This window comes from Amblyraja radiata, chromosome 9, assembly GCF_010909765.2.
Source record: "Amblyraja radiata isolate CabotCenter1 chromosome 9, sAmbRad1.1.pri, whole genome shotgun sequence".
Taxonomy (NCBI): domain Eukaryota; kingdom Metazoa; phylum Chordata; class Chondrichthyes; order Rajiformes; family Rajidae; genus Amblyraja; species Amblyraja radiata.
In genome coordinates this window covers 51,147,552-51,161,707 of record NC_045964.1, presented here as the reverse complement: position 1 = coordinate 51,161,707, position 14,156 = coordinate 51,147,552, and the positions used below count along the sequence as shown (strand labels likewise).

General features: G+C 39.2%; 1 protein-coding gene across 5 annotated transcripts in view; it reads left to right on the top strand.

Moving 5' to 3' along the window:
• eml5 (EMAP like 5) overlaps positions 1 to 14,156 on the top strand; it is a 138,443-nt gene that overhangs the window by 95,672 nt on the left and 28,615 nt on the right. For all 5 annotated transcript variants that reach the window (XM_033027389.1, XM_033027388.1, XM_033027385.1 and 2 more), the window contains exons 22-27: positions 2,258 to 2,410; positions 5,308 to 5,439; positions 6,577 to 6,665; positions 6,817 to 6,993; positions 7,691 to 7,892; positions 10,983 to 11,109. In XM_033027389.1, coding sequence (XP_032883280.1) covers positions 2,258 to 2,410; positions 5,308 to 5,439; positions 6,577 to 6,665; positions 6,817 to 6,993; positions 7,691 to 7,892; positions 10,983 to 11,109 — 880 coding nt within the window. The remainder of the gene's footprint in view (positions 1 to 2,257; positions 2,411 to 5,307; positions 5,440 to 6,576; positions 6,666 to 6,816; positions 6,994 to 7,690; positions 7,893 to 10,982; positions 11,110 to 14,156) is intronic.

Genomic DNA, 14,156 nt, shown 5'->3' with positions numbered 1-14,156 from the left:
GGTTTTGAAATCCAAAGAGAATCTATTATGAACAGCATTGTTGAGATAATCAGAGTAAAACTCAAGACTTTGAGGAGAAGCACAGCCCTGTCACAAATCAGAGCTTGCTAAAAATGTGCCCTCTTTTTCCATACCCTGAATGTTCTTGCCCTGAGCCACAAGCATCTTCTGAGGATAACCAAAGTGTAGTTTCGTCTCTGGTTCTTTCCTTGTTCTTGAGGGCAAACAGAGATGGACAGTAAATGCAAGTGCAGTGAACAGAACTCGCATCCTGCCTGTGAACATAAAATACAATTTCTATGCAAGTCTATGTTATTACACTTATAACTTATTAATCTAGTGACACTGGCAATTGACAAATTAATTTTGCTGCCTTGGTTTATAAAAGGGGTTATGATAACATTCACTGGAAATAAAAACAGAAAATGCTGAAGTACAAAATCAACAAAAAAAAAAACTCAGCACAGCAATGATGAACTTGGTGCGGAGATAATTGATGAAGTCAGGTTGCATCTGTGGATAAAGAATTTCATCAGACTTTTCCAGTTTTTATTTGGTTACCCTTTGTGAGGTTAGAATTGTGTTTCAGGCAAATTCCTGTTTGTGTTTTGGAACTTCATTCGTTTTGGACTGAATGAAGCAGTTCTAACCCTTGTCAGGGCACACGAGGTAGGTGAACTACAAGTGTACACAAGGACTGATCCTATGGCATGTAAATTGACCAGTTCCAAGTATTGATACTAAATTCCTACCAGTTCATCTTTGCTGTGCTGATTTTATTTTTGTGTGGGACATTTAGTGTAAACAAGCTTTTAATTCAGCCACCTGGTGTGGATGCTTGTGTGAGCTAAATGTAAGATTACTTTCTTTATGAAAGGGTACAAGACTGTAGGGAGAGTGTGGCAGAGTGGGACTAATCGGATTGCCACTGCTTTGAGCTAGTACAATGTCTAAATGGCTAACTTCTGTGCTGTAAATTTTGCCCGTGACGGCTTCATGCAAAATTTCGTATTAATTCACCAATGCAACTAACATGCAACCAACTAGAATGAAAATTGGAAAGAAACAAGTAAATTTACAGAGATTAGTATTTGTACCTTGAGCAAATACTGCATATTCATGGCTGGTAGACATACAGTATTGTAAGTAGCTGAAAATAACCAATTTTAGTGAGTGATGAATGAAGTTGGGTAGAGCATAAGCAGGTTTTATAAAGTAACAGGGAAGTAACATATTTGCGAGGACTTATCTTTTAAAAGGTCACAATGTATGATATTTTGCTTCATTTGAAATGAATGTCAACTGACTCCAAAGATGAGCAGGTTTATAGTCATAGAGTGAAACAGTGTGGAAACACGCCCTTTGGCTCAACTTGCCCACATGGCAAACATGTCCCAGCTACACTAGTCCCACCTGATGGCGTTTGGTCCATATTCCCCCAAACCTGTAATATCCATGTATCTGTCTAACTGTTTCTTAAACGTTAGGATAGTCCCAGCCTCAACTACCTCCTCTGGCAGCTTGTTCCATACACCCACCACCATTTGTGTAAAAAAAGTTACCCCTCAGATTCCTATTTAATCTTCTCCCCTTCACCTTGAACTTATGTCCTCTGGTCCTCGATTCCCCTACTCTGTGCATCTACCCGATTTATTCCTCTTATGATTTCATACACATCTATAAGATCACCCCTCTTCCTCCTGCGCTCCAAGGAATAGAGACCCAGCCTACTCAACCTCTCCCTATAGCTCAGACCCTCTAGTCCTGGCAACATCCTCGTAAATCATCTCTGAACCCTTTCAAACGTAACAATATCTTTCCTATAACAGTTTGTAAGTTAATTGGCTTCAGTAAAAATTGTACGTTGTCCTATCATTGTAGGATGGTGTTGGTGTGCGGGGATCGCTGTTCGGCACGGATTCACTGGGCCGAAGGACCTGTTTCTGTGTTGTATCTCTAAACTAAACTAAGCTAAGCTATGTGATTTTATTTGTTTTGCTTCAATATAACAGTGGAAGAGCTGAGACTGCAAATAAATCTGAAACCTTACTCTGTCTCTTGGACACTGCATGAATACGGGTGGTCTGTATTTACTGATGAAAGAATATTATTGGAATAATTTAGACTTCTTTGTTGTTTTCGTACAGTTCTTTATGTCCTGAAGTGTATCAAAGTAGACAATAGAAATCATTTGTTAACATAAAACACCAATTAGCACTTGGGTATTAAGTCAGAGTCTTTGCTGTCTTAATCACAGGTGGCAGATGTTGCTGTTTCTCTCCTGATGGGAAATCTCTCGCTGTTGGCCTGAACGATGGAAGTTTTCTGATTGTGAATCCAGACACTCTTGAAGATCGTGTTACATTCCATCACAGAAAAGAGCACATTTCGGATATTAGGTTTTCCCCAGGTATCTAGGCTGAGACAGATAATCAGTTCTTCTGTTTGTTTAAAAATTGACCGGTTCTAGATAGTACTAGAACATATCCATTAAATAAATTACCAGACTTCAAAAGTTGTCAGAATTTCAATAGCTTCTGAAAAATCGAGGCCAAATGTTCGCATATTAAAAATGTTTAAATAGTTCTTAATAGGGAAATCAAACTGGTGCATTAATTTACTTGAACATTAAAATGCTGCTTCGTTTTAAGTATTTAAGTGTCTTCAATGTTTTTAAGAGGTGGTACTGATGAGGAATGTTGATGAAGGGGTGGTGTTTGATCTATCAGTAAACAAAATATTGCATCACTCTTTATTAAATTTGTTCATTTATAGCATGAGGCCAAATATAAAATCTGATTATGATGTTAAGAGCGCAGCACAATTAGCTGTCAATCCCTCATTGCTTCTGCCATAGAATAAGATCAGTTTCCTGTATTAATCCCACAACTATTGAAACCTCATACATGCCACATTATGCACTTTAATCACTTGAAAGTTGGATTGTTACTCCCAAGACTTTCATCTGGAAGGACAATGGAATAGATGCATGCATGGTGGTAATAACCATATAACCATATAACAATTACAGCACGGAAACAGGCCATCTCGACCCTTCTAGTCCGTACCGAACACGCATTCTCCCCTAGTCCCATATACCTGCGCTCAGACCATAACCCTCCATTCCTTTCCCGTCCATATAACTATCCAATTTATTTTTAAATGATAAAAACGAACCTGCCTCCACCACCTTCACTGGAAGCTCATTCCACACAGCCACCACTCTCTGAGTAAAGAAGTTCCCCCTCATGTTACCCCTAAACTTCTCCCATAATTCTCAAGTCATGCCCCCTTGTTTGAATCTTCCCTACTCTCAGTGGGAAAAGCTTATCCACGTCAACTCTGTCTATCCCTCTCATCATTTTAAAGACCTCTATCAAGTCCCCCCTTAACCTTCTGCGCTCCAAAGAATAAAGCCCTAACTTGTTCAACCTTTCTCTGTAACTTAGTTGCTGAAACCCAGGCAACATTCGAGTAAATCTCCTCTGTACTCTCTCTATTTTGTTGACATCCTTCCTATAATTAGGCGACCAAAATTGTACACCATACTCCAGAATTGGCCTCACCAATGCCTTGTACAATTTTAACATTACATCCCAACTTCTATACTCAATGCTCTGATTTATAAAGGCCAGCACACCAAAAGCTTTCTTTACCACCCTATCTACATGAGATTCCACTTTCAGGGAACTGTGCACAGTTATTCCCAGATCCCTCTGTTCACCTGCATTCTTCAATTCCCTACCATTTACCATGTACGTCCTATTTTGATTTGTCCTGCCAAGATGTAGCACCTCACACTTATCAGCATTAAACTCCATCTGCCATCTTTCAGCCCACTCTTCCAACTGGCATAAATCTCTCTGTAGACTTTGAAAATCTACTTCATTATCCACAACCCCACCTATCTTAGTATCATCTGCATACTTACTAATCCAATTTACCACACCATCATCCAGATCATTGATGTACATGACAAACAACAGTGGACCCAACACAGATCCCTGTGGCACCCCACTAGTCACTGGCCTCCAACCTGACAAACAACCATCCACCATTACTCTCTGGCATCTCCCATTCAGCCACTGTTGAATCCATCTTGCTACTCCACCATTAATACCCAACCATTGAACCTTCTTAACCAACCTTCCGTGAGGAACCTTGTTAAAGGCCTTACTGAAGTCCATATATACAACATCCACTGCTTTACCCTCATTAATTTCCCGAGTAACCGCTTCAAAAAATTCAAGAAGATTAGTCAAGCATGACCTTCCAGGCACAAATCCATGTTGACTGTTCCTAATCAGACCCTGTTTATCCAGATGCTTATATATATTATCTCTAAGTGTCCTTTCCATTAATTTGCCCACCACTGACGTCAAACTAACAGGTCTATAATTGCTAGGTTTACTCTTAGACCCCTTTTTGAACAATGGAACAACATGCGCAGTACGCCAATCCTCTGGTACTATTCCCGTTTCTAATGACATTTGAAATATTTCTGTCATAGCCCCTGCTATTTCTACACTAACTTCCCTCAATGTCCTAGGGAATATCCTGTCCGGATCTGGAGACTTATCCACTTTTATATTTCTCAAAAGTGTCAGTACTTCCTCTTCTTTGAATCTCATAGTTTCCATAGCTACTCTACTTGTTTCCCTTACCTCACATAATTCAATATCCTTCTCCTTGGTGAATACCGAAGAAAAGAAATTGTTCAATATCTCCCCCATCTCTTTTGGCTCTGCAGATAGCTGTCCACTCTGACTCTCTAATGGACCAATTTTATCCCTCGTTATCCTTTTGCTATTAATATAGCTGTAGAAACCCTTTGGATTTACTTTCACCTTACTTGCCAAAGCAACCTCATATCTTCTTTTAGCTTTTCTAATTTCTTTCTTAAGATTCTTTAATATCACAAGGTTGCACGCAATATGCTATTGTAAAGATATCGCTGTATCTTCATAAGGTTAAAATCTTAGAACTCCCTACCCAACTGAGAGTAATGGTTTAAGAAAGTAAGCTACAATTGCCTTAACAAACTGGAATGAACAACAAGTACCACCATTGAAAATGATGCCCACAAATGATTAATAAATCATTTGTAAATAAAGGTATATGCCGTTTAATAGTATGTAGAACAAAGTTCCACGGTATGCTTTATGTCAGACCTCAGAAACATATTGGACCCACTGTGACAATTATCTATTTCTGTCAACTATCTTGTAATTTGCTTACTTATCAAATTCTACATGGTTTCTTCTCTGTTGCTTCCAAGCATTACTAATGTGTATTTTAAATTTGCAGGTCCTGGGAAATACTTAGCTGTAGCATCTCATGATAACTTTGTAGATATCTACAATATAATGAGCAGTAAACGAGTTGGAATTTGCAGAGGAGCTTCCAGCTACATAACACATTTGGACTGGGATAAAAGAGGTATTTTATGAACCATCCTTCTCATGTTTAAAAGAAAAATGTAAATAAGATGTCATCAAATATGAATATTTTGCAGGTTATTTCACAGATACTCGGCTCATTCCTGTTATTGCAACAGAATTGGAGTGGGACGAGCTGTTAAGAAATCAAGAGCTTTCAATCTGATTAATTGCTAAATATAACCAATACCAGGTACCAATGGGTAGTTTTTGCATATGATGCGCAACCTGGCAGTATTGCAAATCTTGAAGAGGATAGTAATATATTCATACATACATGATACAAACAGACAAATGGAGTGGGCAAATGCACTGCAGATGAAGTTTATAAGGAGAAATGGTGAGGTGATATACTGTATTTTGTTAGAAAGATGAGGAGAGAATGTGGAATAAAAGCTAGTTCTAAAAAGGGTGCTGGAGCAGAGAGAGTTGGAAGTATATGTGCACAAATCATTGAAAACGGCAGGGCAGGGTGAGAAAGCAGGTAATAAGGCATTCACCGTTTTGGATTTTATCTATAGAAGCACAGTATAAAAGCAATGAAGCTATGCTGGAGTGGAAAACAAACATTGGGATGAATTCAGTGGGTCAAGCTGCATCTGCGGAGATGAAGAAAGGATGATCAAAGTTTCTGGTTGAATGTAAAGGGAATAACCAGGAGAAAGAGGAGAGAGGGAGGCTTGGGATGGGATTGTGGGTGATAGCTAGAGTCAGGTGAGGTGGGGTATGTTGGAATGAAGTCTGATAGAATACATAAATTAATGGGTATGGGCAGAGGGAGGCTGTTTCCACAAGTGAGAGGTGGATGACAAGATTTCACATGTATAAAATAAAAAGGAAGCACTGCTGGATACTCGGTCAGTCAAACAGACACTGGATTCTCTTTCTGCGTGTTGTGTGACTGGCCGAATTCTTCGAGCATTTCTGATTTCAGATTCCAGCATCTGCATTTTACTTGTCCTTCAAATCAAATGCTGAAAATTAATGTTGAATATTTCAAAGTCCCACTTAGTTATTTAATGTCAAACTGTGGACTTAAAATGCAATGGCTCGGTTCTTTTCATCGATAGTGCTTATTTAAACTGACAGTGGAAAAGAATGTTAACTATGTTGATCTGGGCATTTTGCTTTTTAACAGGTAAACTTTTACAGGTCAATACTGGTGCTAAGGAACAATTGTTTTATGAAGCTCCCCGTGGGAAACCCCAGATGATAAATAAGTCAAAGGTAAGTCGATATAGCGGGTCACAGAATTTCCATGAGCAGAGAAGGAAGAACAGTCTTTTAAGGGATAATATGCAGTATAGTTCTTTCATATTAATAGAATTACTGTTTTATCAATTAATAGATTTTGTCATAGGAATCAATAATTTTGCAGGTTGAGAAAATGGACTGGTCGTCTTGGACTTGTGTCTTAGGTCCTTCATGTGAAGGCATCTGGCCTATAGTTAGCGATGTCACAGATGTAACTGCATCCTGTCTTAATGCTAACAAGAAAGTACTTGCCACGGGTGATGACTTTGGATTTGTGAAGTTGTTCCGATATCCAGTGAAGGTAAAAACAATTCTACCTTTGTTTTGGATAGTTGAAGTAATCTTGCCATCTGTTTGGTAGATGTGATTCACTTCGTAAATTATTTTTTAATAGCCAAAAATGTGGGGGGAAAAAATTTAATGTAAGAAATGACATGCTGCTTTTTTTTTTTTGCCAAGGAAGATGCTAACTAGTTTTTACCCATTTCAAATTAATATTTATAGGTGTGGTGTTCCAAATGTTGCTGCACATGAATCATGAAACACAGAAACAGACCCTAAAGCCACAGGGTTCACGCTAAACCTGATGCCAAGTTAAATTATTCACCTCTGCCTGCATGCGATCCATATCCTTTCTTTCCCTCCATATCCATGTGCCTATCTAAAAGCCTCTTAAATGTCACTATCGTATCTGCCTCCACCACCATCCCTAGCAGCACGTTCCCACCACACTCTGTGTATTTAAAAAAAAAAAAATTCCCGCACATCTCCTTTAAACTGTGCCCCTCTCACCTGAAGCCTATGCCCTGTATTCTTTGTCATCTCCTGGATGGTAGCTGTAATGATTGTTCATATAATCAAGCGACAAAAGTAATTGAAATACAAAATATTGTCAACCAAAATTATTTTAAATCATGATGTTTGAAATTATTTATTATACATACAAAGTAGTCTTTGTAACAGTAAATTATTTGTTCTTGCTTCCTCTTTGAATTAAGGCAAAGTATGGGAAGTTCAAAAAATACATTGCTCACAGCTCACACGTAACTAATGTACGCTGGGCACACAATGATAGGTTGCTCATTACGGTCGGGGGAGCTGACACATCTGTGATTATCTGGACATATGAGGTGGATGGACACAAGCAGTTCAGACAGTATGAAAGTGAGGAGTCTGATTTTGACTCTGATGAAGATGGAGGTAGGTATAGTTTGTACTCTGCAGGCATTCAGTACATTAAATGAATTGGGTTTACTCTTCATGAAAGTGCAGTTAGATAATGTAATTTCTGTACATGTAAATTTGGTATAAATTGTGCACTATGGTTAGTCATAATTTTCTTTATTGTATCTAGTGTAAGGTTATTCCATTGTAGTGATGTACTGAAAAAAGCCAAGTCATTCTTCCCTACAAAAATTAATTGCTGAACTGATTGTTAAGTAGAACATTTGCTGTAAATGTAATGCAATAACATTTATAATTGATTATATTTTACCAAATTATTTACTTTAGTGTTGCATTTAGTGAAGATGTCGCACTGTGATTTCCCTACGAAATGCATTGCCACATTAGAATTAAAATCCCAGCGTCTCATTATTCAGTTTGTTCATTTGGCACCCACTTTTATACACAGCAGTGGAAGTGAGGAGAATGAATTTATTTTTAGTGAAGATGAAATAAGTGGGAATTATTTCACGGGATACTGGGACAACTGCTTCCACTTGCGAAATTGCAACAACTCTGAATAACCTTCGAAGGTCACTGACTGATCAATTTAATAATCCATGAATACAAAATGGAATTGTCAATCTAGTTAAGTGCTGATTAAGTGTTAATCCTCATTTTTCAGAATGAGAGAAAGTTCTCAGAATGAGAGAAACACTGCTTGTTCTCTCAATTCAAGAAAATAGAAAAAACTTAGCGAAAGGTAATTGCAACTACAGAGTAGGTGAGTCTGGCGTTTTGGCATCATTTGTACAATGCAATAAAACTAAAACAGTTTCACACAAAGATCCTCCATTCTTCTCATTTTTCATATAAACTATTTCCCATTAAACATCTGGGAAAGAAAGGTTTAGTCTAAGGCAATCTTTTTTCCTTTTGCAAGATCTGCATTTGGTTTTCCCCTTGTTTTTCAATGTCGGTGCTTTTCCCTTCTGTATTAAATCAATTTTTCAGGCTGTTTTTATTCAGTGAAAGAAAGGTTGCTACTTTTTATCACGATAAGATCAGTGCAAATAAATCGTTTTTATTCTCCATCCCCAGCTTTTGGTTTCCTAACTGCCCTGGATGTCTTTCTTATCTTTCCTCTTAAAGATATTTTGAACCAATTAAAATGTATTTCTTTTTGCTTGCATTACTTTGGAGATGCATACTGAAGCATCATCATGCATTACCAGTATAGAATGCTTGTACAGATTCTCCCCAGCTTACAGATGCACAATCTATGTACAATCTGCACATCTGAATTAGCATTTGGGAGGCCGACAGGATGGTTTTTCTGGCTAATGCAGGGCTGCAGGAATCTTTCGCCATGTGGAAACTCAGTTTACAGCTGAATTTTTGACATAGTTCTCGGCAGAACCCATCTGCAAGGCAGAAACGTATGCACTTTAAAACCAGTGATCAGGATTCATGGGTTCTGCTCTTTCTCCTATTTTCTGAACTAACCACCAACAAATCTTAAATGATGGATCACCTTATCTTCCTTAGTCTTCCTACAATCCACTGATTTGAAAATTCCTGTTTGGTTTCTTCTGATCCAGTTACATCGTGCATATCATGGAGTCACATAGAGACTCATTTAGTGAAATCCTGGAACAAAATATTTTGATGTTCCTCTTCACGGCACTCATGTTTTGTGCATTTTACATTTGAATTAATGGAGTGCTATTTTGTCAGGTGATTGCAGTGCAGTTTACGACCCAAAAGCAAATATGCATTTAAAAATACTGAGATCTTACCACACGTATTATCAACATTTCTGTTGCTATGCTGAATAAAATAATGGTGCTAAATTATATATTTCAAATAAAGCAAAATATTTGGGGGGTTTTTCAAACTCATTGGAATGCTGTTTAGTTTCTTCTATTAAGTTCAATGTTTTTGATCCTGAAATATGGCTCAATGGATAGTATCTATTTTCTATCATTTCAGTTGGTGTAAAGGGGCTGTCCCACTTGGGCGACCTAATTGGCGAGTTTATTGAGTTGAATCCTTTATTTGTCATGTGAGTTTAGAAGAGTTTAGGAGAGTTTGAAAAAAAATGTCATGTTGAAGACCTCCTTTGACTATGTAGAAAACCTCCTTCGGCCTCCTTCGACTATGTTGAAGACTAGCTTCGACAAGCTACGACTAACTTCGAAAGAATTGGACACTGAATAGTAGAGAGTGAAGACTACCTCCTTCGATCTCCATCGACCTCCCTTCGACTATGATGAAGACTATCTTCGACTACCCTCAATTACCTATGACTAACATGCTGACCTACTACGACCTTTTTTTACTCGCGAGCATTTTTCAACATGTTGAAAAATACGCAGCGACCTAGCTCAGGCCCCGAGTACATGGGGACTACTCTCGAGCATGAAGGAGAGTTACAAAGACCTCCTACGACCTCGTGTCGACCATGCTGCGATTATGAGTCGACGGCAAACTCGCCAGAACTCGCGGATTAGATCGCCCAAGTGGGGCAGCCCCATAACTTTCATTGTTTGTGCTTCAGTATTGATAGAATTAGTGCTCATGGATGTCAGCTACACATTGTTCTGCTTAAGGGAGCTCAGTAACAGTGAGGCACCCAGTGTTCATGACCACTGTGCATGATCCATACCCAGAATAACTGTCCCCCTCCCACCCGAAGTGAAATGTATTATGATACTTTGCAAGGCTTAAAGACCCAGATCCAAAGACCCAGATTCTGAAAGATCATACAGTGTGGAAACATGCCCTTTAGCCCAACTTGCCCACACCAGCCAACATGTCCCAGCTACACTAGTCCCACCTGCCTGTGTTTCGTCCATATCCCTCCAAACTTGTCCTATCCATGTACCTGTCTAACTGTTTCTTAACCATTGGGATAGTTCCAGCCCCTCAAAATAGAGATTTTCTTTTTCAAATTCTGGACATTTCCAGGTTGAGAAAGATTAAATATACTAGTTATTATATAAAATAATAGTAATTGCTCCAATAATAATGTAATTTTTTTTCTTGGCAGGTTAACATTTCAACATTTTTTTTAACCATTTAATGTTACTTAAGAGTTCCCTGACCATGTTTTGCTGGTTGTAGGTTACGATAGCGATGTTGCCCGGGAAAATGAAATCAATTACACCATTAGAGCCCTTGCAACAAGTCTCCGACCAATGTCTGGAATCAAGCCTCATCTACAGCAGAAAGAGCCTTCACTCGAGGAAAGGTACCTTGCATCTAATATAAAACTTTCATTCAAACTGGAGGACAAGATTTTTATTAGCTTAACTAAAATTTAACTTTTTTTTAGTTTGGAAACAAAAAGGATTAGCCAGGACATGTTGTATGCAGATTTTCCTTTAAGAAAACCTGGGTTTGTATCGCATTAGTGTGTTTATATCAGGCAGTGTAATGCTGTATTCCAATCTTATTTCAGGTTTCTGCACACAGAATTCAGCTTTATTTAGAGGGTTCACCTGAATGTTTTTGGTTTTAGAATGGTTGAATAATAGAATGGTCTTTTCAAATAAATACTTATATGTTTAACCATTAGTCTGCCCACATTTAAAGGAAAATATCTCAGTTTTGTGGGAATTTCTGTTTCTTTTCACATCATTCTTCTAATCTGTTACTTCATTGATAGCTGGGCCCTCGGCTGCAACATTAACTCGTGTCCTCAGCTGCCAAGTCAGGAATTCCCTTCATAAACTATTTATTCCACTTTACGAACTAAATATACTTATTCCATAATTCAGTTTCACCTTAGAAGCTCAATATTTTTTAATTATTTTGTTGTATGTTTTATTTTTTGGGGGTAGAGTGCTGACATGGATAGATAATTGTTTGGCAGACAGGAAACAAAGAGTAGGGATTAACGGGTCCCTTTCAGAATTTACAATATACATCAATGATTTGGATGAAGGAATTCAAAGTAACATTAGCAAATTTGCAGATGACACAAAGCTGGGTGACTGTGTGAACTGTGAGGAGGATGCTATGAGAATGCAGGGTGACTTGGACAGGTTGGAGGAGTGGGCAGATGCATGGCAGATGAAGTTTAATGTGGATACATGTGAGGTTATCCACTTTGGTATCAAAAACAGGAAGGCAGATTATTATCTAAATAGGGTCAAGTTGGGAAAAGGGGAAGTACAACGGGATCTGGGGGTCCTTGTTCATCAGTCTATGAAAGTAAGCATGCAGGTACAGCAGGCAGTGAAGAAAGCGAATGGCATGTTGGCCTTTATAACAAGAGGAGTCGAGTATAGGAGCAAAGAGATCATTCTGCAGTTGTACAGAGCCCTAGTGTGCCCACACCTGGAGTACTGTGTGCAGTTTTTGTCCCCTAATTTGAGGAAGGGCATTCTTGCTATTGAGGGAGTGCAGCGTGGGATTACAAGGTTAATTCCCGGGATGGCGGGGACTGTCATATGCTGAGAGAATGGAGTGGCTGGGCTTGTACACTCTGCAGTTTAGAAGGATGAGAGGGGATCTTATTGAAACATATAAGATTGTTAAGGGTTTGGACACGCTAGAGGCAGGAAACATGTTCCCGATGTTGGGGGAGTCCAGAACCAGGGACCACCGTTTAAGAATAAGGGGTAAGCCATTTAGAACGGAGACGAGGAAACAATTTTTCTCACAGAGAGTTGTGAGTCTGTGGAATTCTCTGCCTCAGAGGGCGGTGAAGGCCGGTTCTCTGGATACTTTTAAGAGAGAGCTAGATAGGGCTCTTAAAGATAGCGGAGTCAGGGGATATGGGGTGAAGGCAGGAACCGGGTACTGATTGGGGATGATCCGCCATGATCATATTGAATGGCGATGCTGGCTCGAAGGGCCGAATGGCCTACTCCTGCACCTATTGTCTATTTTTGTTTGTTTTTACAAATTCAATCAGGGCTGTCAAATTGTCAACAGTTGCATTTTCATTGTTATTATGATGCTTTGTGTTATCATAGTTACTCAACAAGATATTATCTCTATACATTACTGAATACAACTCTTGAACCAGCCGCAATACTATCCATGAAAGCAAAACCAATCATCAATATAGATCTCACCTTCCTTAATGCCATTCCATTCACACTGCAGACCTTTTTTTTTCTTTAGAGATTTACTGCAACACATCAATAATGAATTAATTTGCAATTTCTTGCCCATTCTTCACATGCTTTAATCTACTTGCGACATGGTGGCATGGCAGAAGATTTGCTGCCTTACACTGCCAGAGACCCGTGCACTATCTTGACAATGGGTGCCTTCTATGCGGAGATTATCCTTCCACCCCATGACCTGCGTGGATTATCTTCGCCGCTCCAGTTTCCTCCCACACTCCAAAGACGCACAGGTTTGTAGGCTAATTAGTTAGAGATGCAGCACGGAAACAGGCCCTTTGGCCCACCGAGTCTGCACCGACCAGCGATCCCTGCACACTAGCAATTTACCTACAAACTTGTACATCTTTGGAGTGTGGGAGGAAACCGAAGATCTCAGAGAAAACCCATGCGGTCACAGGGAGAATATACAAACTCCGTAGAAACAGCACCCGTAGTTTAAATCGAACCCGGGTCTCCGGCACTGCAAGCATTGTAACGCAGCAACTCTACCGCTGTGCCACTTTGCTGCCACTAATTGGCTTGGTAAAATTGTAACGTATCCCTAGTGTGTGTAGGATAGTGTTAGTGTGCAGGGATCACTGGTTGGCACGGACTTGGTGGGCGAAGGGCCTGTTTCCACGCTATATCGCTAAACTAAACTATAAGGTTCCTTTTATCCAATCATTCACATCTGGGCTGTAGGGCCAGGTTCAAATAGTATTTGGCCCTTCAGCTTCACGATGGCCATGACTGGCACATCATGCATGGCCCAGTTCATTTGAATAGTTCACTGACATTCATTAAAAAATGTAAGTGATTTTAAGTAATTTGTTCCTTTTTCCTTTCTATTAATATTAATACTTTTATATCCTTACTTGAGGTATGTTTATTAAATTGTGATTTTATTTTTTTTAGAGAATATTTTAATTTCTTCAAACTATACTTTAAATCAACTGTTTCTAAATCCTCCAATCAACTGAGGTATTTAGCACGAGTTGTGCAGTCCAGGGCCACAGGCGGTGCATCCACTACCTGAAGCCTAGTTGTTTTGTGAGACCCTATCCTTTGTGGTTGGTTAACAGAGCAATGCCTCCAGAACATGAGGAACTGTTTAGCTGCAGAAGGTTAGTGCCGCTGTGGTGCTCTGATGGGAAGTGATGCACGGCTCAGGTTAGGT